General features: G+C 48.5%; 1 protein-coding gene across 1 annotated transcript; it reads right to left on the bottom strand.

Annotated features, from left to right (window-relative positions):
- Window positions 1–985: 985 nt before the first annotated feature.
- ENTPD3 (ectonucleoside triphosphate diphosphohydrolase 3) lies at window positions 986–26,738 on the bottom strand (the record flags this gene model as incomplete). The annotated part of the gene is made up of 10 exons (XM_080934282.1): window positions 986–1,222; window positions 4,831–4,968; window positions 5,815–5,925; window positions 6,086–6,358; window positions 7,620–7,853; window positions 8,708–8,867; window positions 10,881–11,031; window positions 12,332–12,449; window positions 23,001–23,128; window positions 26,699–26,738. The coding sequence occupies 10 exons, from the start codon at window positions 26,736–26,738 to the stop codon at window positions 986–988; spliced, it is 1,590 nt and encodes a 529-aa protein (XP_080790408.1).
- Between the last annotated feature and the right edge of the window lie 753 nt (window positions 26,739–27,491).

Raw genomic sequence — 27,491 nt, 5'->3', positions numbered from 1 at the left:
CCCAAAGCCACCCTAAGCATGCACTCGGCAGGGCCAAGGAGACCCACCATCCCCCACCCCAGCGCAGTCTACTGGGTGTGATTTACAAGAGGGCACATCAGGGAGACAGTTACACAAGGATGACACACTCCAAGTAGCAACCTCATGACCAGAGCTCCAAGTGGGCACTCCAAAGTAAGAATAGCTGACTTTTAGGGACTCCTCCTATGTGTCTTTGCGCTTCAGGTTCTGTCTCCATGACAGCGGCTTTCTGTCCTTGGGGTGCCTTCTTAGGCTGGGCATGTGACTCAGTTGGTCCAATAGTTGCCTAGCATACATGAAACCCTGGGGTTCCACCCCCAGGACCTCACAATCCACAATCCAGTCCTCAGGAAAAGAGCAGATATTCAAGGTTGGTCTGGGCTACATACTGAGTGGGTTACATGAAACTCTTGTCTCAAAACACTATCATGTTCTCCACTAAATGCTACAAGCTACCAGCCAGGGAGCTTGGTGCTTATGAGATTGCTAAAAAGAAATGTCTTGAGATAAGGCTCAACTCAACTAAAAGACAGGAAGGTCTTGCAAAGGAACTACAGGTCTAAGCCACAGGGTGAAGTATCTGAGTCAGAGCCTTCATGGGCAGCTTGCTAGGAGGAATACGGAGGGAGAGAAAATGGAAACCCAGCCCGTGATCAATTCTTCTGCATTAAATTATATTCTCAACTTCCTCAGGAGTAGATGGAGTGAAGCCCCTGACACCAACTGCCAGTGTCCCCTTGACCCCAATGGGTCAGCAAGCGAGTAGGGAGGGTTGCAGAGGCAACGCCCACTGGGTGGTTGAGGGACTCCCAGGAGGTACTCTGGCAGGAACCAGTGCCTGAGAGGCACCTGATCTTGGCATTTAACCACGGGGCAGGTCCTGATGGCAGCCACTTCACTCTCTGCCTGGTGCCCTGTATGGGTTATGGTAGCCTTAGGCCCCAGGCGCTGCTACTTGAGAAGCTCAATCAGAATCCACCGCTTGGTCGAAGGCGTTCTCAGAGCGCTCCTTTGTCCTGGATGCTGAACACAGGTACAAAAGAAAGGCCAGGCACAGCAAGGCGATAGCCGTGAAGAAGGCCAGGACTCCCATAAACACCGGTGGCTGTATGGGCAGATGGATCAGGGCACTTCCGGCTGGGATCTGATTGGTCAAGCTGAGCATGTAGCCTAGGGACCAGGCGATGCTGCTGTTTCCCACCTGCGGAGGACAGTGGACGGCTCAGATCTCAGGTAGTTCCACCCCATACCATGTCAGCCCCACGAGAACACCCCGAAAGAGAACTGTGACCTAAGAAGACCCAAGGGTTTGCCTGTGCTCTGACACTACACCACAGCCACAAAGAATTGGGGTTCTACCTTCAGTACTACAGTCAGAAACTGAGTTCCCTACATGCCCATGGAAGCTGAGGGTTAGAACAGTCCAGTCCTAGCAGTGAAAGCTTACTGGGCAGGGAACAGGCCTGTTTATAGTTAAAGACAGGCACCTCCCGCTTTTGAGTTTGCAGTCTTTATAGTGAACCAGAGTTATGACCTGTACTCTTCATCTAAAACAATGTTCGGTAAAATAATTTAACTAGATAATAGATGGCAGTACCTTGGTTAGCGTTTGCTGGTATTAATTCAGATTGCACATGTGTGTGTTTGTGTATGTGCGTTTGGGTGATGGTGTCCACATGCATGTGCACACTCTTGTGGGTGTGTGCATACACAAGACAACCTTTCATGAGTGTAGGTTCTTTCCTACCACAGTGTGGATCCTACAGTGGAACTCAGAGTCCGGCCTGGAGGCAAACAGCCCTCTTAGCTGAGCCATTTAACTGGCCCTTTGCTCGATACTAAGAAACTTTTCTTTTTAACTTTCAGTCTGTTGTATCCTAGCTCTTAAAAATATAAACATTTCTCTTACAAATGATATGAGTTGGTTACTTGTTTTGTTTATTTGTTTAATTGTGCTTACTAACTTGTATATTATTATGAGACAGGATCTCATACATCCAAGGCTGGTCATAAATTTACTAGTAGCAGAGGATGGCCTCGAATTCCCAATCTTCCTGCCTCCACATCCGGAGTACTGACTGGCTTTATAGGCACTCGCCACTGTATCTGCCTCGCACAGGAGCCATGTTTTCCCACGGGATATAACAGATACCCAGTATTTGTCAGAATCCCTTTCCAAATCCCTTCCGACCCTGTCTTTGCTCTGGCTACAACGTCCTCAAGCAATAACCAGAGAAGCATCCTGGCTTGTTGAGTCTTAAAAATCTAATCTGACCATGCTCGCCTTCATAACTGAACTGGCAGTCTTTGTTTCCCAGGCTGGCCTAAAACACACAAAGTACCTGGATAACCTTGAACTCCTGAGCTCCTGTCACACAAGTGCTAGGACCACAGAGGTGGTGAGACTCAGGGCAGGACTTCCAGGTTTTACAGGGTGTGGGGGAAGTAGGGTTCTGCCTGCAGTCGATTGTACGTTAGACACATATTTTACCAACAGAGCCATCTCCCGGGAGAAGCCTTGGGACCGATGGCGTTGTTGAAGAGTCCGGACTTACAATATTCCAGTCTAAAGATCTCCATCAGTGCTACTTCCTGTATTTATTTTTTCCTTTCAAAATGGGGGCTGGAGAAGCGGGTCTCTGTATGTGAATACACATGTGTGTGGGGTGGGGGTTGGAGGTCAGCCTCTGTTCGTCCCCAAGGCGTCGTCTGCCTTGAGACAGGGTTTCTCTTTGGGCCCTGGGCACACCAGAAGAGGGCATCAGATCCCATTACAGATGGTTGTGAGCCATGTGGTTGCTGGGAATTGAACTCAGGACCTCTGGGAGAGCAGTCAGTGCTTTTAACCGCTGAGCCATCTCTCCAGCCCCTGTTTGCGTTCTTATATTTGACCCACCCCCTCCCTCCCTGGAGTGTGGTGGCACCTCAGTACTCAGCAGGCAGAGACAGGTACATTCCTACGGGTTCAAAGCCAGCCTAATTTTCATATATGTTGCAGGCAAGCCAAGATACAAGGTGAAATCCTGTCTCAAAAAAACTAACATGTAAATAGAAGACTATTTGGCTAGGGGTGATTTTTAAATCATAGGTGTGTGTGTGTGTTTGTATGTGAACATACGTGTGAACATATGTGTAATAGCACCTGTATGGAGGTCTGAGGTCAAGCGTCTTTCTCCAGTGTGGGTTTGGGGAGGGACCCTCATCATCTGGCTCATCGGGAAGAGCTTTTATCAGCTAAGCCATCTGGCCAGTTCCCAGAAAAAAATTTAAACCCAAGATGTTTCCTCACAGACAGATACTCAGCGCAGATAGTCTTCATTCCTACAATACGCCTGGCAAATGGCTGCTCTTTCGGAGCAGGGCGCAGCACACAGACCAACGGTCTGCACCTCCAGAGAGCACCCCCATCAGATGACTCGATTTTACTTACATGAAAATAGACAGCCTCAAGCTTAATTCAGGATATTGATTTGGATTAATTCAATTTTGCCAACGCTGGAATTGGATAGGATGGCTCCAGACATCCTGCAGGCTTCCCTGCAGCTATTCCTGACCTGAGAACACGCTCTCAGAACTGAGGAACACAATACTGGACCAACAGATTCCCAAGGTGGTGTCCTGCCTGAAACAGCTGTCCTTCTTCCTAACACTTTAGTCACTAGGCAAAGTCTGTCTGTCTATCATCTATCTACCCATGTGTCTAATTTATTTGTCCATCTGTCTTTTTCCGGTTATCTATCTATCTTCTATCTTCCACATATCTGCCATCATGTAATCTATCATCTACCATGCTGCTGCCTACCTACCAACCCAGCACATCACTCTATCTCCTGTCCATCATCTGTCTATCTATCCATTCATCATCTGTCCATCTATTCATCCATCCATCATCTGTCCAACTATCCATCCATCATCTGTCCATCTATCCATCCATCGTCTGTCCATCTATCCATCCATCATCTGTCCATCTATCCATTCATCTATCATCTATCTATACCATCTATATAATCTATCTACTATCTATCTATAATCTATATATCTACCCATCCATGTCTGTCTGTCTGTCTATCATCTATTGCCATCCTCTATCTATTACTTAGACAACAGACGCCTCCCCATCTTTATGTTTTGTCTGCAAAGGTGCTAATGTGACTCCCTCACACCTTCGAAGCTGTATCTTACGTTGTCTTTTGTATAACATGGGAAGGACTTAATTATTCTGTTATAAATTATAAGCCAGGAGTGGTGGTAGGGTGCACATCTCTAATCCCCGTACTCACATAGTGAGGTACAGACCAGTCAGGGCTACACAGTGAGGTACAGGACAGCCTGGGCTACACAGTAAGTCCCAGGCCAGCCTGTGATCTACATAGTAGTACCCTGTCTCAAAAAAACAAACAAACAAACAAACAAAAAAAAACAAAAGCAAAAAACAAACAAACAAACAAACAAAACCCAGTAGTCTCAACTTGAAGTTTTGGGGGATGAAAAATCTCAGACAGTTTTTGTATTTCATGATCTCACCAAAAAAGTTCTTTGGCACAACAGACTGGGCTCCGGCCTTGATCATCCTGAGCATCCTGAGCATTCTGAGCATGCCCAGACAGCCGGCCTTAAGGGGCCTCACCACCCATCCACTCCATTCCTTGTCTGCAGCACCCTGGAAACAACTGCTTTAAATTCTGTCACCTCTTCTCCGGAGGCACTAACAGGTGCCCAGCAGGATTGGAGCATCTTTTAACCTTTGACCTCTCTTCCACAAACCTTCCTATGGAGAGGTAAAAGAGAAGACCTCCTGTTTGGACCTACTTCTTTTTCGAACCGTATCCGAGGCCACGTCTCCTCGGTGAATTTGTATCCATTCACCAGCAGGTGGTAGATGTAATGGGCTGAGAAGCAGTAGGAACGGGCGTACGTCTCATCAAACCTGGGGAGCAGGGTCGGGAGCTGGAAAGGGGATAAAGAAGCCTGAGAGGGGAGCAGGCAGGTGAATCCCAAAACATGTGTGTGGGAGCACCCGGGGCAGCAGCAGTGTTTCAAAACCCGCCACTCACGGTGACATTAGTGCAATTGCACAAGGGCTGAGACTCCCACCCGGTGTTGTGTCATCTACACCGTGTGCGGCTTCAACCTACGGTGCCTTTTCTCTTTCATTACTCATCTCAGTTAGGGTTGCACCTAGCCCGTGCTAACCTTGAACACACAACATGCACATACATATACACTACGTTCACGCATGCTCACCTATGCGTCACACATACATTCACACGTGAATGTCGGGACACGGTCAAGGACTGAGTCACGTGAGGAGGATTCTGAGTGCTCGTGAGAAAATGGTAAGAACACAAGACAAGAGTCTTGTGACCTCAGTTCCTTCAGAACCGTTCTTGGAATGTGTCCCTGTGCTACTCCCAGGTGTAGCAGATAGGAGTAAGTTTACTTCAGATTTTCTCACTACAACTGGCCCCGTCTTTTGTCTATAGCGTCTATGGAATTCGAGGCTTGTCCTCGTGACTGTACACTTTCCTCATGACGCTCGAGTCTAAATTGTCCGATGCTCTGAATAAAGTTGGCTATTGCATGGGAGTTCAGTCTGTCCAATTGATTGGCTTCATTCCCTCAGGTCCCATTGCCAGATACAAATACATAAATATATACTCATGCTCATCCATGATCATACGTGTTTACACACACACACACACACACACACACACACATGCACGCATACGCATATGGACTAAGCACTGTTGTATGGTCTGTCCTGATGCTCACCCTCTCTTTCCTAATACTGACCTCACTCCAAGTGTGTCTGCAGAAGTCCCAGCTGCTGTCATTGAAGGAGGTGAGGGAGAAGCTTCCGGAGAGGTTCAGCGCACTGACAGTGTAGTAGAACCCTGCAAATGCCTGTGGGCAGGACAGAGACAGTGAGTTCTCCAAAGGAGGATGGAGCTACCTGGGGAGGGAACAGTGAGAAGTAGGATAGAGGAAGGGAAAGGGGCCGGGAGAGAGGCACCCCGGGGGTGCAGAGTCCCACCCCCACCTCACAACTGGTCTTTACTCTTACCACAAACGGCCCTTGAACCTTGGGCTGGTAAATGCCATCAAATGAACAGGCGTCTTGCTCTTGGCAAGCACTGAAGTCAAACACAGAAGCCACCTTCTCCCTGCACAGCCGTGGGTCACCAGTTCCCGTGAAGGTGACGGCGTCACTGGGGTTGTAGCTCTCTGGCCTCTGCTTCTCTGTGCACAGGCTGCCAAACAGGTGGCCCAAGGTGAAGGTGGCACTGTAACCCTGAGGGTAGCAGGGGTTGCTGATGTTGGCTTCTGTGGAAGGGCTCTGGAGGTAGGACAGGGAGGTGTGAGACAGGACACTTTCCTTCTGGAAGATTCTCCCCACCACTACCCTGCAATACCAAGAGAGAGGCTGAGAGCCACCTCTGCACTGAGCACTGCTGCCCATCGGGGATGTGCTCCACACAGCCCTGCCGACAATGCTTCCGGTGACTTGGAATATACAAAACAGGAAGACAAGTCAAATACTGACTGATAGTAAAAATCATAAAAATCGATTATAAAATAATTTGGGAGAGGTGGGGAGGTAGCTCAGTAAAGTGCATTGCTGCTCAAGCATGAGGACCTGTGTGTGTGTGTGTGTGTGTGTGTGTGTGTGTGTACAAGAGCATACCTGTGGAGGTCAGAAGTCAATGTCACATGCTGTTCCTCATTTTTTTTTTTTTAGAATTATTTATTTTATTTATATGATAACACTGAAGCTGTCTTCAGACACACCAGTAGAGGGCATCGGATCCCATTACAAATGGTTGTGAGCCACCATGTGGTTGTTAGGAATCAAACTCAGGACCTCTGGAAGAGCAGTCGGTGCTCTTAACCGCTGAGCCATCTCTCCAGCCTCTTTCTTTCTTTTTTGATTTTTCAAAACAGGGTTTCTCTGTGTAGCACTTGCTATCCTGAATTATCTTTGTAGACCAAGCTGGCCTTGAACTCAGAGTTCAAGTGTTGGGACCAAAGGCATGTGCCACCAGGCCCAGCCACACTTTGTTTTTTGAGACAAGTTCTCTCACTGGCCTGGAATTGTCCAAGTAGGACAGACTGGTTGGGCAGCCCCAGGGTCTGCCTGCCTCTTCCCGTGCATTTATATTACAGTATGCATCGCCATACTTGGTCTTTTCTCATTACATAGCATTGGCTGTCTTGGAATTCACTATGTAGGCCAGGCTAGCCTCAAACTCACAGAGGTCCTCCTGCCTCTACCTCACCAGTGCTGGGATTAAAGGTGTGCACCAACACACCCAGCCAGCCTGTCTAGGGAATCGAACTCACACCCTGGAGCTAGAGCAGCAGACATTTTCCCACTGAGCTATCACTGCAGCCTGATCCTCCCCAGTTTTTTCTTACTTCCATTTGCTGCAAGTGGTTAACACGACGGAGGAGGAAAGGGAGACAGGAAGTGAGGGCGAGATGGAGACTCCAAGATCGCACGGGACTCTAGTGTTATTTCTATCCACTTTGCAGACTAGAGTGAGGATAGATGCTCAGGGCAGACCTCCTCCCTGGCTCAGACCCTCCCACCCCCGTACCTGCAGAAGCATCACCAGGAACCTCTTCTCTGCTTCGTTCCGGCCATAGCACTGGAAGCTGTGTGTGTAGAGCGTGTATGTGTACCCATACAAGGACACCTGCACCGTGTCGCTGGCGTTCGGCTCCATCTTCTCCTCTGCCACAAAGGATATCTGGGTGGAGGCACCGCCTAAGTCCAGGGCTCCTGTGGTTTCCACTCCGTGCGGGTGTACCCACATGTGCCACAGGTTCTTCTGCATAGTAGGAAAAGGAAGTGAGAAGAGAAGCCAAAGACACCATCTTCTCCGTTTGCTGGGGCTCTCCACCCACATCTCAGTCGCTACTGCTAGGCAAGGGGACATGGGTACACTCAGGGCTGCTCCTGCTAGGCAAGGGGACATGGATGAACTCGGGGTTAGTTCTCTCTTATTTTAAGGATGACAAGATGATCTGAGAGATGACACAAATACATGCAGCTCATGTGTGTGGAGCAGACAGGTAGGGAGGTGAGAAAACAAAACAAAATTAGAGAGGGTCGTGTGGTACCTGGCTAGTAGCTCCCTGCAGGAAAATGTGACCCCTGGTGTCTGACTATAAGGTCTCAAAGGCGGGGGGAGGGGGAGGCTAGACAGGTGGATTTTCGTGTGAGGTTACCCAAATATTAATCATGCCAATTAATCTGAAAATTCAAAATATACTCGTGGCGGGGGAGGGGGGAATCAAAGGTCTAATCTGGGATGTTGTCTCAGTGTCCTCTGTAGGGATTGGGCTGTAAGGAGACCTTTAAATGCAGGCGTGAAGAAAACTCTTTCTCTGGGGACTCTGGATAATGATTGAGGGCTCTGTAATATCAGAAATGTCAGGGAGTGTCTTGGAAGGGCCATCTTTAAGCTGCCCTTCTAAACACCCAGAGCCCGGTGTTTAGTTTACATCCTCCCCAAATTTCTTACGAATGAGCAATGTGGTTCAGGATGTCAATGCCCTTCCTCGGCTGCTGTGCCCGCGTACTTGCCCCACCCCACCCCCCAGCATGGACGTCCACCTCTGCCATTGCCCATGGGACAGGAAGAATGGTGAGATTAGAAACCATGCATCTCTTTCCACACACCTCCAGGAAATTTCCCATTATGTAGTTGGCTGTAATCCATCCATACACCCCTTCCTCTTGCCCAGAAATGATTTGAGCACCCCTAAAATCAAAAGGCTGGGACTTGAAGTAGCTTTGGATGCTCTCAAGGACTTCGTGAGCTGCTGTCTCATTCTGCAACCTATGCAAGGCACAGAACACAAGAGGCTGAGCACAGAGGTGCAGTGGCCCTCCCAACCCCCTCAGTGAGGAAACACCCTCGTCTCCCCATTTGCCATCACTGCTCCCAATCCCAGGCCGGTCCATTCTCCAGGAGGGGAAACTGGACTTCTTATCTCTATTGCTCTGGCTCAGGCCGGTGAAGAACAAAAGACTGGAGAGGGCCCAGCAAAAACCTACAGCCTCTGAGGCACCACCGAATGGAGCCTTATTTGACCAAACTCACGAGCTTAGGAGGGAACGGGAAGAGGGTAGGTTCAACTGCTAATTCCTTGAGGAGATGTGTGGGTCCTCATATCCCCAGATGGAAAAACACCAGCATTTATCTGACCCTCAGAGCCTGACAGCATAGTATCACCATGACAGTAGGCATAGTGTCACCAAAACTCCTGTCTGTCATGTTACCCTACAGCCTAGCAGTTCTCAACCTGCAGGTCTTGACCTCTTCTGGGGTTGAACAACCCATTCACAGGGGTGGCCTAAGACCATTTATTTACACTATATTTTGTAACAGTAGCAAAACTGCAGTTATGAAGTAGCAATGGAAATAAACTTATGGTCAGGAGTCACCACGACAGAAGGAACTGTATCAAAGGTCAAGAAGCATTAAGAAGCTAAGAACCACTGCTCTAGATAAAACTTATGTTGCTGGGCGGTAGTGGTGCACGCCTTTAATCCCACAACTGGAGGTAGAGGCGGTTGAATTTCTGTGAATTCTGGTCCAGTCTGACCTACAGAGTGAGTCCTGGAACAGCCTGGACTACTGAGAAATTCTGTCATGGAAAAGATAGATAGATAGATAGATAGATAGATAGATAGATAGATAGATAGATAGATAGATAGATAGATAGATTCTTTTGTTAGTGGGAAAAGGAAGCTGGGTGCCTGCTTGCTTAGTAAGGGAAGGAGGAAGGAAAAGGCCCTGGTTGTGTAAGGCAATGGTAAGAATGAAGAAACACCAGGAAAGGTTTCATCCAGCAGTAAATGCTCTGAGGTTCTTTCCATGATGGTGTTAAAGCACCTGGTCATGCCTTGTCTTTTCTGTTTCCTCCTGCTGGGATTAGGAGCAGAGATCCTTACTTCTAACACCCAGCAGCCTGTACTGTGAACAGATTTGCATTTCTGTTTCTTTTTTTTCTTTCCTGAAATGATTTTTAAAATTCTATTTCAAAGTCAACACACCACTACAATGAAAAAACAGAGAAGGCTGGGGATGTACCTGCCTAGCATGCACAGGGCCCAGGTCCAACACCCAGCACAGGAAAACAAAACAATGAGAAAAATAACGAGAAAAGACATCAAATTTAGCATGGTGGGTGACCCCTATAATCTGCAGAGGGAGGATGGCTGCAAGTTCAAGGACAGCCTAGCTTACATAGTGAGTTGCAGGCTAGCCTAGGCAATAGATAGAGTGAAACCCCGTTTTAACAAAACAAAGACATAAAAGATACGTTTTGAGTTTGGTGTTTGTTTTTGATGTCCCTGGGATCAATGTCCCATCTACAGATTCAGCAGGGACGGAATGGATGGATGGAGTGTGATATTTGTTCCATAAAAATGCCAGAAGCTTTGTCTAGGGTGAGGAGCAGACATTGTATCATCTTACAAAGGTTTCCAGAACATTCTGCAGAGGGGCAGAGCCTATGTGGCTAAGGCCTGGGCTTACCACAGACTCTAGCTGACTCTTTGACATGCCAAAAACAATAACTGTTCTCCAAGGAAGCACGGGACACAGCTATCAGAAGTCATGTCAGACCTTTTCTAGATTTCTTGGGAAAATCACCATGGAGAAGAAACCCAATTTTAGAAGTCTGCCTTTCTTAATATTAAAATACTGGCTAAAAACATTCCCAGCTATCAAAGCCTGAATTTACAGTGGCTTATAGGCTTTCTTCTCTTGGGTTTGCTTCCCCAAACAGAATGATGCTCTTGGCTGTTTCAGTCACATGGGCTCCTTTCTGCCCTTAGCCCTTACCTCAGCAAGCGCATCCCCGCCGTGGCTCCCAGGTAAATGCGGGTGGATCCATGGAGGTGATCTGGGACCTCTTCCTTGACCTTTAGCATGCACTCCTCAAAGGCTTTGGGGGCATCTTGGGGATTGTTCTCATAACTGGAGATTCCAGAACCTAAAGGGCAAGCAGTCAGAACTCACTAGCACTTCTTAGAACAAACAATAGTAAACCAGACTTTTAAATAGAGTCAGGGGTGGGAGATGGTTCTGTTGATAAGGTGTTCGACGTGTGTTTACACAGCATGTGTTTATAAGCACTGATCTTCAGAACCCATTCAAAAAGCTGGGTGCAATGGCACCTTGTAACTCTGGCTTCGAGGAGGCAGAGACTGGTGGGGGGGTGTCACTGGGGCTCCCTGGTTAAGCTCTACATAAGCAAGAGATAAAGAGATAGAGAGGAGGGTGAGAGGAGGGAGGAGGAGGAAGAGGAGGAGGAGGAAGAGGAGGAGGAAGAGAAGAAGAGGAAGAAGAAGAAGAAGAAGAAGAAGAAGAAGAAGAAGAAGAAGAAGAAGAAGAAAAAGAAGAAGAAGAAGAAGAAGAAGAAGAAGAAATAAAAAGAAAGATTAAAACCCAAACCCAGGGAAGAAGGTCATGCCTGAGAACTGGTAGGCAGGGTAGTCTTTCGGCTGCTGTAGGACACCTGTGCACACCATGTACCCCATGTTAGCTGTTTATCAGTGGAAGGCTCTTGGCATCCTGGATGCCATTTGTGACTCAGGCAATATGGACTCATGGGACCCTTGGAACACCATCTTTCCCTTGATGGGCGTCGCCTCAGGAATCCACAAATACTCCAAGGGAGCAGAGACCAGATTCCAGCTGAAATTACAGAGTGAAAGCTTGGCTCAGTGTCACACCCTCGATGAAAGTTTGGCTTAGTGTCACACCCTTGAGGACACGTGGCTTCTCCAGGAGTAATTCTGTTTTCTCAGAAGTTGGCCAACCACAAGGGTTGGTGAACCCAATCTCATCCCAGAGGCTTAGACCCTCAGGGTTTTCTTTCTCCCAGGTGGGAATCGGTCTCTGCCTCTCCATGTTAGTGTCTGTAGCTCTGGCTGCTATGGAAAAGTCACCATACACAGCTTGTTCCCAGCATGTCTGTGTGTGTCTGTCTATTTGTCTGTCTGTGTGTGCACATGCGTGTGCGTGTTCTTCTCCTACAAGGCTGCTTACCCTACATGCATGTACTGCCTGGCTTTATCACATCATCCTGTGCAAGCTGGGAACTGGAGAATGTGTACGAGAAAAGTATTGACTGTGCGGAGTCTGTGCGAAGGCGTGTCTCCTGTTTCCCACCAGCACCTAGGAGACCACTGAAGGAGATCTCCACTGTTCACTGCCCTGAGGCAGAGGGCTGGAATGGGAGGGAGGACAGATAGACAGACACAGGTACTTCAGACTCTCGTCCCCTTTACCTTTCACGCTACATCTGAAGGTTTGGCTGACCACTCCTGTGTTATTCTCCTTCTCCGCTGGCCATTGATACACGTAAACAGTGGTCCTGGAGGAGCCGGCATCCAGTACGATTCCATACTAACGGGAAAGAAAAAGAGTTGGCAGCAGGCTGGGCCCTTCTGAGCGTTCATCTCACTATGAATTACCCGGATGGCACCTTTCTTCATTCTTCATACATGTGTAATATTACTTTGGTCATACCAACTCCCAATTCCCTCGCCACCCCTTACTTATCATGCCCCTATTCTCCCACCCCACCAACTCCATGATTTCGTTTCATATCCCACTCCATCCAGTATCATCTGCATGTGTGCAGGTACAGGGCCTGTGATGACTTGTATATGCTCGGCTCAGGGAGTGGTGCTATTAGAAGGCATGGCCCTGTTGGAGTGGGTGTGTCACTGTGGGTGTGGCTCTAAGACCCTCACCCTAGCTGCCTGGAAGTCAGTCTTCCGCTAGCAGCCTTCAGATGAAGATGTAGAACTCTCAGCTCCTCCTGCACCATGTCTGCCTGTTATGCTCCCACCTTGATGATAATGGACTGACCCTCTGAACCTGTGAGCCAGCCCCAAATAAATGTTGTGCTTTATAAGAGTTGCCTTGGTCATGGTCTCTGTTCACAGCAGTAAAACCCTAAGACACTATGTCCATTTAGCAAAATAGCAATAGGGAGAGCCCTGGCTGTCTTAATACGCATGCTGCATTTAGGTAGAGACAGATCAAGAAGAGGGAACTATTTGTCTCCAAACTAGCTACAGCTCCCTGGACTCTGAGGAGGGGATGAGTTGAGGCGGGCGGGCTCCCAGTCTTGGTCATGCTTAAAATGCCCAGTGCTGAGGCTCCACACCAGACCACTGAAGCCTGAACCTCTAAGAATAGACACAGCACCCCCTCCCCAGGTAATTCTGATATGCAGATGACTTTGAGAATGGAATTCAAAGGAGCTGGTAAACACTTGAGTGCCAAGAGCCCCCCTCCCCCTTCACCCAGAACTCAGAGGCCAGGGATAACAGTGGGGTCTCTGTGAACATCCAGGCTTACTGTGGGGGATAAACAACCAAAAGAAGCTGTGGGAAGGCATCCTAGGAACTTCTCACAAGGAAGAGCCTTGTAAGTGCTCACGGTTAAGGCAAAAGGGCGACCGGCTGCTCCCCTGCGGTAATTCATAAGTGAACAAGTGCCCAGCCAGGAGTTGCTGGGTGGAGGTAGGGTTTGTCTAGCATTCCTGGACTAGTCAGTCCAGCTGGGGTTAGGCAGCAGGGAGCTCAGCCCTGGACCAAACTGGACGATCAAAGAATGCATGTTAGGAGCAGAATGAGGGATGCTGACCCAAGGCCAGAGTCATCGGTAGGCTCCAGAGGACTCCAGGGGTAATGTCAGTCTATACTCTCAGCAACTGGGGAAGTTGAGGCAGGAAGGTCTGTAGTTACAGTTACTTTTGTCTACAGAGCAAGTATGAGGCCAGTCTTGGTTACACGAGTCTCTGAAGGATAAACACACAAAAAAATAAAAGGTTGTTCTCTGCCAAGTGTGGTCGTTCACAGTTGTAATCTCAGGTTTGGGAGGCTGAGGTGGACTGCAGAGTATTCCAGGTTAGCCTGGCTAAAGGGGAGACTTATCTAAAAAGGGGAGTAGGGCTGGAAGAACGGCTCAGCAGTTAGAGCACTGACTGCTCTTCCAGAGGTCCTGAGTTCAATTCCCAGCAACCACATGGTGGCTCACAACCATCTGTAATGGGATCTGATGCCCTCCTCTGGTGTGTCTGAAGATAGCAAGAATACACTCAGATACATAAAATAAATTCTTTCTAAAAAAAAAAAAAAAAAGAAGGGGAGTTATGAAATAGCTTAATGGTAAAGTTCTTTCTGGACAAACCCTGGAACCCATGTTAGGAGAACTAACTCTATAAAGCTGTCCTCTGATGTCCACATGTGCACCCCCCATATCAGTCATATATAGATGTGTATACACACGTTTTATATATGTATATTAATCTAAAATGGAGGGCCTTTATATCACACATGCAAAAGCCAAACAATAAAATTAATGGGGTTATAAAGAGAGAGTGAGAGAAGAAAGGCAAGCCAGTGGCTCAGGTTTAACTACTGTCTTAACCTCACTACATTTAGTGTCAGATAGCCTGCTCTATATGTGGCTTCATAGATTCACGTATGTGTGCATGTATATATTTATTTAGAGGCAAGATCCTACTACATCACCCAGGCTGGCCTCAAATTCTTGATCCTCCTGCCTCAATCTCCCGTATGCTAGGATTACAGGGAGGTACCACCATGCCTGGCTACAGCTGTGGGTTTTTAAAGACTTATTTATTTTTATCCCATGTGTGTTTAACTGCATGTTTGTATGTGCACCACATGCACACCTGGTGCCCACGGAGACCATGAGAGGGTTACAGTGTGAGCTGCCATGTGGATGCTGGGAACTGAACCGAAGTCCTCTACAAGAACAGCCAGTGTCCTTAACCACTGAGCCATCTCTCCAATCCCAGCTACGTTTCTAATAATCAGGGTGCGATTACACTGAACATGCGTATACAGGATCTACGTGCGGTTAGTGCTCTTTCCTTAACAGATTTTCATAAAACTCTCTCTTCTGGTAACAGCTCCATCTTATCTTTTGTGAAATTCAGAAATCTGCTTAAGCACTTCTCTGGTTCTAGACCTGCAGGAAAGTCCCAGTTCTCTCCTGTCTGGAGCAATCGCCTGCCCCAACTCCTGCATCACAGTCTAGGGAAGGAGAAAATCAGTAGTGTTGGCTCCTGGACAGCTCCTTAACCTCAGCCTTTCAGCTCGGTGAATCTGATAGGGATCCTGACATGACATCCCCTGTGGCACACAAGGCTGGCATTGTTCAGATCTGTCCCAGGCAGAGACTCCCAGTGAGATTAAAGTGCAGGTGGAAACTGAAGCCAGACCCTGAAGAGCCCAGGGCCTCTGGAGGGAGAGTCAGCCTGCCTACTGAGGAGCTGATGGCCACTGCCACCATTGTCACTGGCCCTGCGAGAACACACACACACACACACACTCACACACACACACACACAGATTGAAAGAGAGAAATTTTGAGAGAGAGAGAGAGAGAGAGAGAGAGAGAGAGAGAGAACTGAGAAAGAATGAGAGGGCCTGCCTTTTCCTATCTGTGTTGCAGCTCACAAAGGGAGCAAGTTTGCCCAGAGTGCGAAGCCTCAGGGTCTGACGGTGAGACCAGAAAGAAGGCAGAGCATCCACTCTACAATGTCAACAAGTGCTGGGCTTCGCACAGTGGCTGGACCCTCCAGCACAAGCTGATGGGTGGACGGGGCCCAGCTCAGCTGCCAACCCAACTCTACTGACATGTGGTGTTTAACTGTGTGTACAGGTATGTGTGTCCATGCTGAGCACATGTAGTTCTGTGCATGTGTGTCCATGCTGAGCACAAGTGATGTCTGCGCATGTGTGTCCAGGTATGTGTGTATGTGTGTCCATGCTAAGCACATGTGGTTCTGTGCATGTGTGTATAGAGGTATGTGTGTTCATGCTGAGCACATGTGGTTCTGTGCATGTGTGTGTACAGGCATGTGTGTCCATGCTGAGCACATGTGGTTCTGTGCATGTGTGTATACAGGCATGTGTGTCCATGCTGAGCACATGTGGTTCTGTGCATGTGTGTGTACAGGCATGTGTGTCCCTGCTGAGAATACCAGAGGCTGACATTGGGTTTCTTCCTTTATTATTCTTTACCCTTTAATAAGAAGATCTATTTTTATTTTATGTGTACAGGCATTTTGCTTACATGTATGTCTGTGTACCACGTACATGCCTGGTACCCATGGAGGCTGGAAAAGGGCAGATCCCCTGAGAGGGAGCTGCAATGGTTGTGAGCTGCCATGTGGATGAACAGCCAGTGCCCCTCACCACTGAGCCCTCTCTCCAGCCACTGCACCTGGGTTTTGGGGAACAAGACTTCTCACCAATGCCAGGCCAGCTGGCTGTCTCTACCCCCCAGAGCTAGGGCTGCAGACAGGTGCCATGGTGCCTGCTCCTCACACCCTTGCAAGGACCACTTTACCCAATGAAGCATCTCCCCAGATGCCCACTGTCACTTGCGAATTGGAAGAATATATTTTAGCCCGTGTTTGAAGATTATTTGCACTGTGGATGTGGAGAAGAGGGACGAAGTGAAACTCTTTCCAACTCAGTGAGGCAGGTGATGGCCACTCATGGTCACTCTGCCGAGGGCCATACAGGAGGAACCGCACATGGCTTTAGAACTTGTGGAATTCAGCCCATGGGTTAGCACAGCCACATGGGTGGGCCTCGGTGTGGCACTGCCCTAAGGACCGTGTGTCCTGAGGACTTCAGGCTGTTACAGTTCTGTTCTGCTTGCTGCCCTCACATCCCTGTTGAGGAGTTTTCCAGTCCCTCACTGGGCGGTGACTCTGGCACCCACAGTAATAGTGCCCGATCTCTTTCAGACATTGCTACAGGAGCAGATTAATGATTCAATCACTACCTTAGGAGATAACTTAGAGATGGAGATTTTCAGAAATGACCACCACCCTTAGAAAGCATTTGGAAAAGTAAAATTTTTAGTGAAGCCAGGTTGAAATGGTTTTGCTCCTGGCTCTGATGTAGAAACTCTTAGGGAACAGTTTGAAGTTCAGAAAGGCACACTCTTATGTTAACTGGGGACTGTTTATGGCCAGGGAACAAGAACAATGGCAGCACTGGCTGACGTGGCTCTCACTGACGCTGGACTGGTGAGGACTGAGTTCTTATGCCCATGTTTGCCCTCAGCTTCCCGATAGGATTTAGTAAGGATCGCTGATGAGCAGATGTGCCTTCTGAGGGATCGAGGCAGATATGACTGATCTTACATAATTTTATATGCACTCATGATTCTTTTACGATTTTTGCAAGATTACTTTTAAACATAAATGATAAAATAATTACTCCTTTCTTTGCAACCATAATCTGTTGCCTGCCAGAATGAGAAACTGGCTGAGGAAAGTACCTTGCTTGCTTACACTTTGTTAATCTACAACAAGTTGCTTAGTTACGATCATAGATCACACGTGGGTTTTAGGGAATAATTTGTTTTTGTTACCTGTGCTACATAATGTTTTTTCTTGTAAAGGTGTTGGAGAACACATTGTCTTTTCATAATCGTTCACTGGAAGGAAACTGAGACATAATCACATTGTAATTTCTTACTGCTTGAAAGATTTTGCTATGGGAGTTACGGGAGAAAGAATAAAGAGAGGGGGCTGACATTGTTCCTTCTGCCCATCAGCTGTGTGTGTCTGTCTGTCTGTGTGTGTGTGTGTCTGTCTGTGTGTATGTGTCTGTCTGTGTGTATGTGTCTGTCTCTGTGTGTGTGTATGTATGTGTATGTGTCTGTCTCTGTGTGTGTGTATGTATGTGTATGTGTCTGTCTGTCTGTGTGTGTCTGTCTCTGTGTGTGTATGTGTGTGTGTGCTAAGCTTGTCTGGCTATATGCTGGTTCATCCACCAGTTGTATGTATATATATAAATGTTTGCAGCCTGCTTGTTGGAGCTTTGCTCTAGCCATTCTATGTGTGAATGTGTATAAGTCTATCTATAGTTCTGTATGTCTGTGTGTACGTATGTATACATATATGTATATATTTATGTGTATGAAGTTATTAGACTCTGCCTTCTGCTTTATCCACTGTGTGTGTGTGTGTGTGTGTGTGTGTGTGTGTGTGTGTGTGTGAATTTTCTTCACTCTTTCCTTCTCTTTCTCTCCAGCACCAAGGAGTTAAGAGTTCATAGTTTTTCTAATGGCCACAGGGAGTGCCAGCCCCAGTAAATTAAGCTTTGTTCCCTCAGAGAAAAGTCTGCTGAGTAAGTTGCCTAATTGCTAGCTGTCTTTGGCAGCAGCCCCTGTAGGTATCTGGATCCACCCCTATCAGTGGCTCTAAGCACTGACCCCCGACAGTTTACCCACCACATGGTAAACGGTCAAAGTTTACCAAAGCTGGCTATTGGTAACCTTCTGTTCAGTGTGGGGTCAGAAAGAAGCTTGGCTTGAATGTGGTTCTGATGATACATGCAGTATGTTCCACCAGGCATGGCAGTGTCTGCCCTTAACCCCAGCACTCAAGTGGCAGAGGCTGACTGAGCATTTCGAGTTCCAGACCAGACCAGACCAAACGACACACAAACTACACAGAGAGAGACACTGACTCAAACAAAAACAAAACAACAACAAAACAGACCTTCCTCCCCCTCCCCATGTAGCCCTGGTTGTCCTGGAACTCACTCTACAGACCAGGCTGGCCTTGAACTCAGAGATCTGCCTGCTTCTGCCTCCCGAGTGCTGGGATTAAAGGTGTGCACTACTGCGGAAGGCTTCCGTACAAGCCTGTGGTCCAACACTTGAATATTGTGTGATCTTTCGCCAAAAGCAAAAATGCAGGTGACAGGTGACAGGCCACAGGTCAGTCATCTTAGATTTCTTCCTAGCACTAAGACTCCTAGGCAGATGCACACAGGGAACTAGCTTCACATGGTGCTTTAACAAGCTGGGCTGTCTTCATAAGACTGGTCTAATCACCATCTTACTTGACACATGAGAACAGCCCTGAGATTCAGCCTCATTAACCCTCAGACCTGTCTATACTCAGAGTCCCCGGCTTTCACGGAGTCCTAGGAAACAAGAATGGAAGAGACACTGGAATCGCAGGCCTAAGACTGTGAGATCTACTGCCTTTGTTTGAACAAAAGATCCCCTCAAACTATACCCTCAGAGCATGGGAAACTGGCTGGAAAGTGAGCCAGCTTGTATTAGGAAGGAATCAGGGACTTTCTACATTGGGAGAAATCAGCATCCCCTTCTTTGCTGCCTCAAACTTAGCGTAGCATGGGCCACAAGGTACCCTCATATAGGCGACTGAGCCAGGCTCCATGAGGGCTAGCAGGAATGACTCTCACCCTGCTGGGCTCACTGACTACACTTCAGAGAACATCAGCAGAGGAGGGGCACGTGAACTAAGAAGCCTGTGGTCTTCTACCCAACAGGCCTGATCGCTCACAGAGGGAGAGCCCATCCTGAGCCCTTACAGGACCATCTTCAGTGGTGACAGCCAGTGGCTATAAGGAGAAACAGCACCTGGATACTGGGAACAGACGGAGAAGCCTCAGACATAGATGGTCACGCTGGGGGAGAGAGAGAGAACACCCTCAAAGGGAGACTTTGGCACCTGTGATAGAGCAGGTGGGAGCTTGGGTGACAAACGTGATGACATCATGTTTACTCTCCAGGCTGTGGAGCAGGTCAGACCAGTAACACAAGGAACTGGGGACATTTCTGACCCCGACTGAGGTTTTCTTAATGACTCTGCTCTTAAACTGGTATCAGTCAAGGTCAGGCAAGTCACAGCTGGATTTAAGAGCAGGTGTCAGACCCTTTCATGGTGGGGGGGGGTAAAAAATGCTGCAGGCACGGGGGAAGCTGGTGTTTCAGAAACCACAGCTAGCACACAGGTGAAACAGGGCTTTCAGCAGAACAGGCTCAGCCATGGAAGGCACTCGGAAGCCACTTACCCTGCCCCAGGGGGAACCAAAACACGGAGCTCTTAACCCCAAGCAAAGCTGCGTGTATGAAACTTGCAGTCAGTCATTTGTCCCAGCCTCTGTATGCTCACGTTCCATCCCACTGGAGCAAAATGACCATCAGAGCCAGGCCACTTCCTGTGCCCTGCCACTGTGGCTAGAGCCAGCATCCATTTCCCAAGTGGATTGAAAAATCCTTTCTTTCTGTGTCTGTCTCATTCTGACAGGATGTAGCCAGTGCTGGCTTTGGCTTCTGGGTGTTGGGGTGATAGGTGTACAAAATCTAGCCAGATGTTTAGTAAATAATAACAAGACACCCCATAATAATAAAGTACAGTATAAAAATACACAAGCCAGCAGCATGGTCATCTATTAACGCTAGCACGCGTCACACTGTCCTTTTACTTGGCTGGCAGCCCAGTGGCTTGGCTGGCACCAGTATCTGAGGATTAGAACCACAGCATGCTCTAGAAGAAGGGCTGTAGGCTCTAGGTAGGCCTGTCCCCTCATCTATAGAGAGAGAGAAACTTGAAGCCCAATTAGAGCTGGTCCTTTTGAAATGTGGGGCCCAAGTGTGTGGCTCAATTTACAGTGTTCTAAGGTGGTCTCAGTTTTCCCTCCCATCCCCCAGTTCTACAAGGCTTCCTGAATCAATGCCTCTCTCCCTGCTTGCTTCCGGTGCTCTGGTGCTGGTTGAATTCACTGTCTTCTTGTCAACTTGACACAACTTCCCAGAGTCATCTGGGAAGAGGAAATCTCAATCGAGGAACTGCCTCCATCAGACTAGCCTGCAGGCATGTCTATTGAGCATTTCCTTGGTTGTAGACTGAGGTCTGAGGGCCCAGCACTGTGGGCGGTGCTACTCATAGGCTGATGGTCCTGGGGTGGATAAGGACATTCTTATATAAACAAACTGCAAGTCATCAGGAGCAAGCCATGGGGAGCAAGCCAATATAAGCTGTGTTCTTCCATGGTTTCTGCTTCAGTTCCTGCCTCCAGGGTCCCATCTTGAACTTCAGTACTGGTTTCCCTTCAGGATAGACTGTAAACTGAAATACCACCTGTCTCCAAGCAGTTCTTGGTTCCTTGTTTCTTTATGGTAGCAACAGAAAGCAATGTAGGCCAGCTCTCACCTGAGGCTGAGCCCTCCTCCCCGAGTCTCTGAGTCTCCGTTTAGAAATCAGGGTCAAGAGAAGCTGAAGGAGGGAGGAGAAGCTGGAGGAGAGAGGAGAAGCTGGAGGAGGGAGGAAAAGCTGGAGGAGGGAGGAGAAGCTGGAGGAGGGAGGAGAAGCTGGAGGAGGGAGAAGAAGCTGGAGGAGGGAAGAGAAGCTGGAGGAGGGAGGAGAAGCTGGAGGAGGGAGGAGAAGCTGGAGGAGAGAGGAGAAGCTAGAGGGGAGGACAGCCTGGCTGTGAGCAGCAAGGGCTGGTCTTGAGACTCACTAGACAAATTTTCTCTTCACCAGCAAAGCAGGGGTCACCGATGGTGGCTCTGCCATCTCTGCAGTTGGCGTAAAGGATGAAAGGACCAAATGGCAGTGTGTGGGGGTGGTGCTCACTGAACCGGGCATATGAAACGTGAAGACACGGTAGCTACAGTCCACATTACTCATAGTTTGGAGAAAAAGGCAGAGCCGGAACCACAGAAAAACAGCTTCTCTTACCTCAATTAACGCCTTGGGCGAAAAGAGTCACCAGTGGACTACGGCTTAGGTTACATTTCTTTTCTTTATGTTCTTCATAAAAACTGAGGCTTTTTTTTTTTTTTCATTGCATGTACATGTGTGGTATAGGAGCATGTGAGTGCAGCTACCCTTGCAGGCCAAAAGAGGACATCAGATCTTCTAGAGCTGAAGTTATAAGAGGTTGTAGGTGGCCCAACGTGGACTATGGGAACTGAACTCAGGTCCTTTGCAAGAGCAGCAAGCCCTCTTTACCACTGAGCTACCTGTTTAGCCACTGAGATTCTTAAGTAAAATAAAGTAAATATTAATTAAAATAAAGTAAATATTTAAGTAAAATATTCCACAGCACTGATCTCAGGGAGGCAGAGGCAGGTGGGTCTCTGTGAGTTCAAGGCAAGACTAGTCTAAACACTGCATTTCAGGTCAGCCAGAGCTGAGTGAGAGACCCTAACTCAACAACAAACAAACAAAGCATCAAAATGAAAAGGTCTTCCATCAACCCTTCAGAATACCAGACAAAGCCATGGAACCCCGAGTCATGTTTTCTGAAAATGTCTACTCCAAACACAACCTTTGAGCGGTTGCTGGAGGCGGGAAGATGAAGAGACAATGTGAGGTCAAGGCAGGGTCACATAACGCGGAGGCCTGAGCAGGCTCCTAATGGAGCCTCCTTCAGCTAACAAGACTTCGTACATGTTTAATGAGCCCCAGGCCCAGTGACAACAGAGGTTCTGGGTGGCTGCCAGAGCCTAAAATACCACTGCTCAGGGTATTACGGAAAATGTTTGTTGACTGATTTCCAAATGACTGAAGGGTTCAGTGACCATCACTTTCTCTCAGGGCCCACGCTCTACACTACCACCCATTTCAGAGTGCAGGCCAGCAGGCTAGCACGGGGCTTCTTGGGGCTGAAGTCAGAGAAGTGTCTGGACCTACTAAGCCCTCAGTGATTTTTTTTGGGGGGCGGGGGATTGGAGAGGTCACATACATGCCCTAGATCTAAGAGGAGACCTTAGACCACAAATATGGCTCAAGAAGATTTCTCAAGACTCGTAAAGCCAGGAAGACATCTCCTGCTGTTCACGGACAGACTGCGCAGTTCCCAGGGACTAACAGACTGGTCAGAGTGGGAAGTGAACAAGACCCACAATTCTTGGGTGCACTTTCTTCTTTGTATCCTAGAGTGAGACGTGAAACAAGGCCACCAAGTCCCCGGACAAGGTACCACTGTTTTATCCTCACCCCCAAACATCGCAAACCCAGCAGCCCAGACCTCCTTGGGTCTCACACTGCTCCAGCGGAGGCAGGGAGAGTTCCTCTCCCAAGTTGTGGGTTTTAGGGCGGCTGATGCTGAGGACGTCCTGGCTTACCTTCAGCCCCGGAGGGAGAACCTGTGGGTGGCGGATCTGGATGAGTGTAAGTGTCACAAGTACCACAATGCTCACAAGCAGGACCACCAAGGTGACGATGGCTGGAGTCCTGGAGAGGGCCCTGAAGCCTGCAGTGAGAAGCCAAGCACAGAGACATCCAAAAGTCATTCTGATCTCCACACACAGGCACATACCTGCACACATGAACAAGCTCGCTCGCACACTTGTGCACTGCACACACACATGCATACACACGCATGCACACATACACACGCACACATACACACACATGCATGCATGCACACATGCGCACACACATATGCACATATATGCACGCACATCTACACAAGTAAATAAGTAAATGCAAAGTGGAATTTTAAGTGCAGACTGAAAATCTGTGTTTTCTACTAAAGCATAGTATGATCTTTTGCTTGATTTAGCAAAAGAAGTTAGAAGGATGGATCTTCGTGAGCAGAAATGATGCTGTAACACAATGGGGAAGAGCGAGCACCTGAAGGTGTGGGGAGGGGTTCACGGGGAGGGGGCGCATACATGGGAAAGGGGTGCAGGGGGAGTGGATGCAAGGAGGGGGGTGAATGGGGAGGGGGCACATGAGGAGGTGATGCACAGGGAGAGGGTGAACAGGAAGGGGTGCTAGGGGAGGGGCTCCCTGGGGAGGGGGCCAATGGGGAAGGGGCGCATGGGGAGGAAAAGCTGGGTATTTTCTACAGTGATTGGTGTGCTCTCCATATTTATCAGGATTATGGGGGCAACAGTGCCTGTATCTCCACAAGACCTTCAGAATCCTTTGGGGGCAAACTAGAAAAGCAATGCAAAGAAGCCTCTTTGGGACAACTCACCCTTTGAGTTGTGTGTAATTCGTGATAATTGCAAAGATGCCAGGCCTGGTGGCACTCAGCACTTGGTAGGCAGAGGCAAGTGGATCTCTGTGAGTTCAAGACCAGCCTGGTCTACATAGTTCAGTGTAGGCCACAAGGCTTACTAGGGCTCCATAGTGAGACCCAGTCTCAAATAAATGTAAGAATTCTATACACACTATTAAAACGTAAGTCTCAGCTTTCAGAAGGTGAGACTACCCAGTTTGGGAGTATAACTTAAGGTCTACCAATTTTCTTTCTATCAATTACATGTAGCTTTACAAATATAAAAGCTAGTTAATTAAAACACTGAAGTCGTTGGGTCTGATACTACCCGCCTATGCCGATTACCACACTCCAAAGGTGGAGGGGCTCAGAGGCAGAGGGATCTAGAGTTCAAGTCCAGCCTCGGCCACAGAGAAAGTTCAAAGTCAGCCAGGGCTATATGAGAACCTGTGTTTAAAAAAAAAAAAAATCAAATGAACTAACAAGCCTTGTCTAAATAATACTCTTGGTAGAACTTCCAAGGCATAAATTCAAAAAGCAGCCAATGGCTGAAATGTGATATCATAATAGAAGATAAGAAAATATCAATGTTTCTCTTAAAATCGGCTGTTTAAGTGCAAATTGTTTGAAATAAACACTCAACTCTTCCGTTGTCTTTCAAACATTCAGTCCCTCCAGCAGCCCCGTGGATGCAGAGTCCCACCACCCAGTCCCTTCCACAGCTATGGGTGCATCCGGCTCTGTTCCAGAACATTCCTTCTATGACTCCGAAGCCTACGACTTACTTCCTCTTTACTTCTACATTTTTTTTTCCTGGAAGAAAACAAAGGCCACATGCACCACCGTAATCAAATCAGACACAGCCCCATATCCAATTGCATCGCCTTGCTCAGGGCCGGGAAAGCGGTCAGCAGAGGGTGGGGTCGACTGCTCAGAAGAGCCAATTCCTTCTGCCTATTAATGAGGACAAATGACAGACACTTCCTGATGTCAACGTGGCTACTTAACACCTCCTCCTCCGGTGTCCGGGGAGTGTGAACAGGTCTGGCATCCAAGGGAAGATGATTTGACAATATTTACCAAGACTCAAAGTTTACCACCTGACCCTAAACTGCACCCCTGGGAATCTACCCCACCTCACCCTTGCACGTGAGGTGACTCATCTCGAAAGCTCAAGTGGCCATATAGATCTGGAGGAGAGCCTCATCCTGTGACATTGACCCTCGTGAACATCAGAAGGGGCCCTAGGTCGCTATTCTGTGCTTCTGAATAAAAATTCTCCCGTCAGCCAGGAACCCGCGAACGCACAGATGAAGCTCACACCTAATTTCAAACCACACCAGCGTCAATCACAGAGGTGTGAGGGATTCTTCCCCCCAACAAGACTAATAGTGTTAATCTGCCAAGTTTAATCCAACTAAGGAAAGAATATAACTGATTAGCTTGTATGCAGAATGTTGCCGAGTCTGTTAAAAGTCCAGTGTACTTTGGGGGAAATGTGCAGTGGATGCAACATAAGCCATAGTACAGATGCTCTGTCCAAAAATATTCATATAAGTATAAATTGGCCTTTATGCCCTCAAGTCAAACCCTTTGGGAAGCCAGGAATCAGCAGTTTAGGGTATAGTTAAGGAACCTCTCCGAGGGGAGGGTGTGGAATGTAAGCAGTCTCCTGACCACAGCCAGGGTTTGGCCTCCAGGATCCTCGGCTTCAGCACTTTCCAAGTGAAAAGCTGTGATTACCTTCAGCAAACACTTAGCCAGCAAAAAAAGCTCATTACAAAGGGAACAGACTGGGCTAGGTCTCATTCTTGAAGACATGCAGCCCAGAGCTGTGGAGTAGGAAGGGCTAGGCAAACTGCTAATTGCAGGCGCCTACTGAAGCCTAGAGAGCAGGGGAGCGCTGGCTGAGTGGACACCTCCCACCTCCGCAGGAATAGCTGGAGGGAAAAGCGTTGGGGAGCCTGGAAGTCAGGCAGCCGAGCTGAGCGGCTTGAAAGTGTGTGGGAAAGTTAGGGCGGGGAGACAGACAGGCAGAGAGACAGAAGCAGATTGACAGACAGACGAGAGGGAGATACAGAGGGAGAGGGAGAGGGAGAAAAAGGGGGAGGAAAGGGGAGAGGGGGAGAGAGGGTCAGGGAAAGAGGAAGGGAAGGGAAGAGGGAGATACAGAGACAGGGAGAGGGAGGAGTAGGGAAGAGGAGAGGAGGAGAGAGGGGTGGGGGAGAGGAAAGGAAAGGGAGAGGGGGAGAGAGGAAGAGGAGAGTTGGGGGGAAGAGGAAGGGAAGGGGAGACGGAAGAGAGGAGGGGGAGAGGAAGAGAATGAGAGAGGGGGAAAGAGGGGGGAGAGAAAGGGAAGAGGGGAGGGGGAGGGAGAAAGGAGAAGAGAAGGGGAGGGGGAAAGAGGAAGGGAAGGGGAGAGGGAGATACAGGAAGGGGGAGGGGAGGTGTTCCTGTGCAGCCTACCATAATAATGGAAGATCCAACTCTATCAAGCTCCATCCCCACATCAACCACACACAACACAAACCTTACACATAGCTAGGTAAGAAAACCACAAGAGCCAAAATAATGGATTGTACAAACAGGAAAAACCATTTAGGCCCAACATTCGTGTTAGCCCTTGTTTCCTGCGGCTTTGTCATTACTTTTATCTGAAGAATGCCAAGGGTGAAACCAAGGTGAGCCACGAAGTCTCTCGGAACAATGAGAAACAGCCATTCGCAGGAGATTTGGATAGAAAGCTACGAACCAAAGCTGAAATTCTCCCCGGTTCTGACAAAGCATGCTGGCCGTCCCATGAGCGACACTTACCTGCCTGTTCACAGGGCTGGCGAGTCACCACGGTAAACATCTTCTCTCCGGGCTGTAGGGTTAAGAACACAGAATGCGCGTGTTTCTAAGCTTTCACGTATTAATATTGAACACAGCGTCATCTAAATCGAAGCCTCTTTAGAAACAGTGCGATCAAACCAGAACTTCAGAGACCGATGGAAGTTGGAACTCCAACCCCAGAGAAAATGTAAAGCTGGAAAAAGGGTTGGTTAAAACTTTAACTAGAGAGCAATTTTGAAAATAAAACCACAAAAGCATTCGTGAGCACGCTTGTGTTCTTTTTTTTCTTTTCCTTTTCTCAGCACCGGGGCAGAGCGAACCCCCTCTTAGGAATATTCACGAGGCTCGGGCTAGGCTGTACTTCAAAGCACACCAGCAAAGCCGGTTCGCATTGGTGTGTGCTGGTGGCTGCCAGCATGCAGTCACCCTTAAAGACCCGCGGGGTGTCTCTGGCTCTTGGAGCCGAACACCAGCAAACAGCTGTCAGGCCCCGAGGATCAGGGTGAGGATCTGGGAGTTGGCCGGTCCCCAGCATCTGCAGGTCTTGGGGTGCTTCATGACGCGGTGTCCTGTCCGTGCCAGATGACAGTGCCCAGCTCCCCGGCTTTTGGCTCTTGCCTACGGCCCTCTGCGGGAAGCTGTGCCAGGTCCTTCCCTCCGCGCTCCCGGCCTCCGGCAGCCTGCTCCATCCCACCCCTGCGCGCCGGTCCAGACCTTACCTGCGCGCTGCGCTCGCTGCGGGTTGCCGAAAAGCGGAGGCGCCTCTGGGGTG

Source organism: Micromys minutus (assembly GCF_963924665.1).
Source record: "Micromys minutus genome assembly, chromosome: 21".
In the NCBI taxonomy this organism is placed as follows: Eukaryota; Metazoa; Chordata; class Mammalia; order Rodentia; family Muridae; genus Micromys; species Micromys minutus.
Note: the sequence above shows the minus strand (reverse complement) of the source record. Positions and strands in the feature narration are given on the sequence as shown.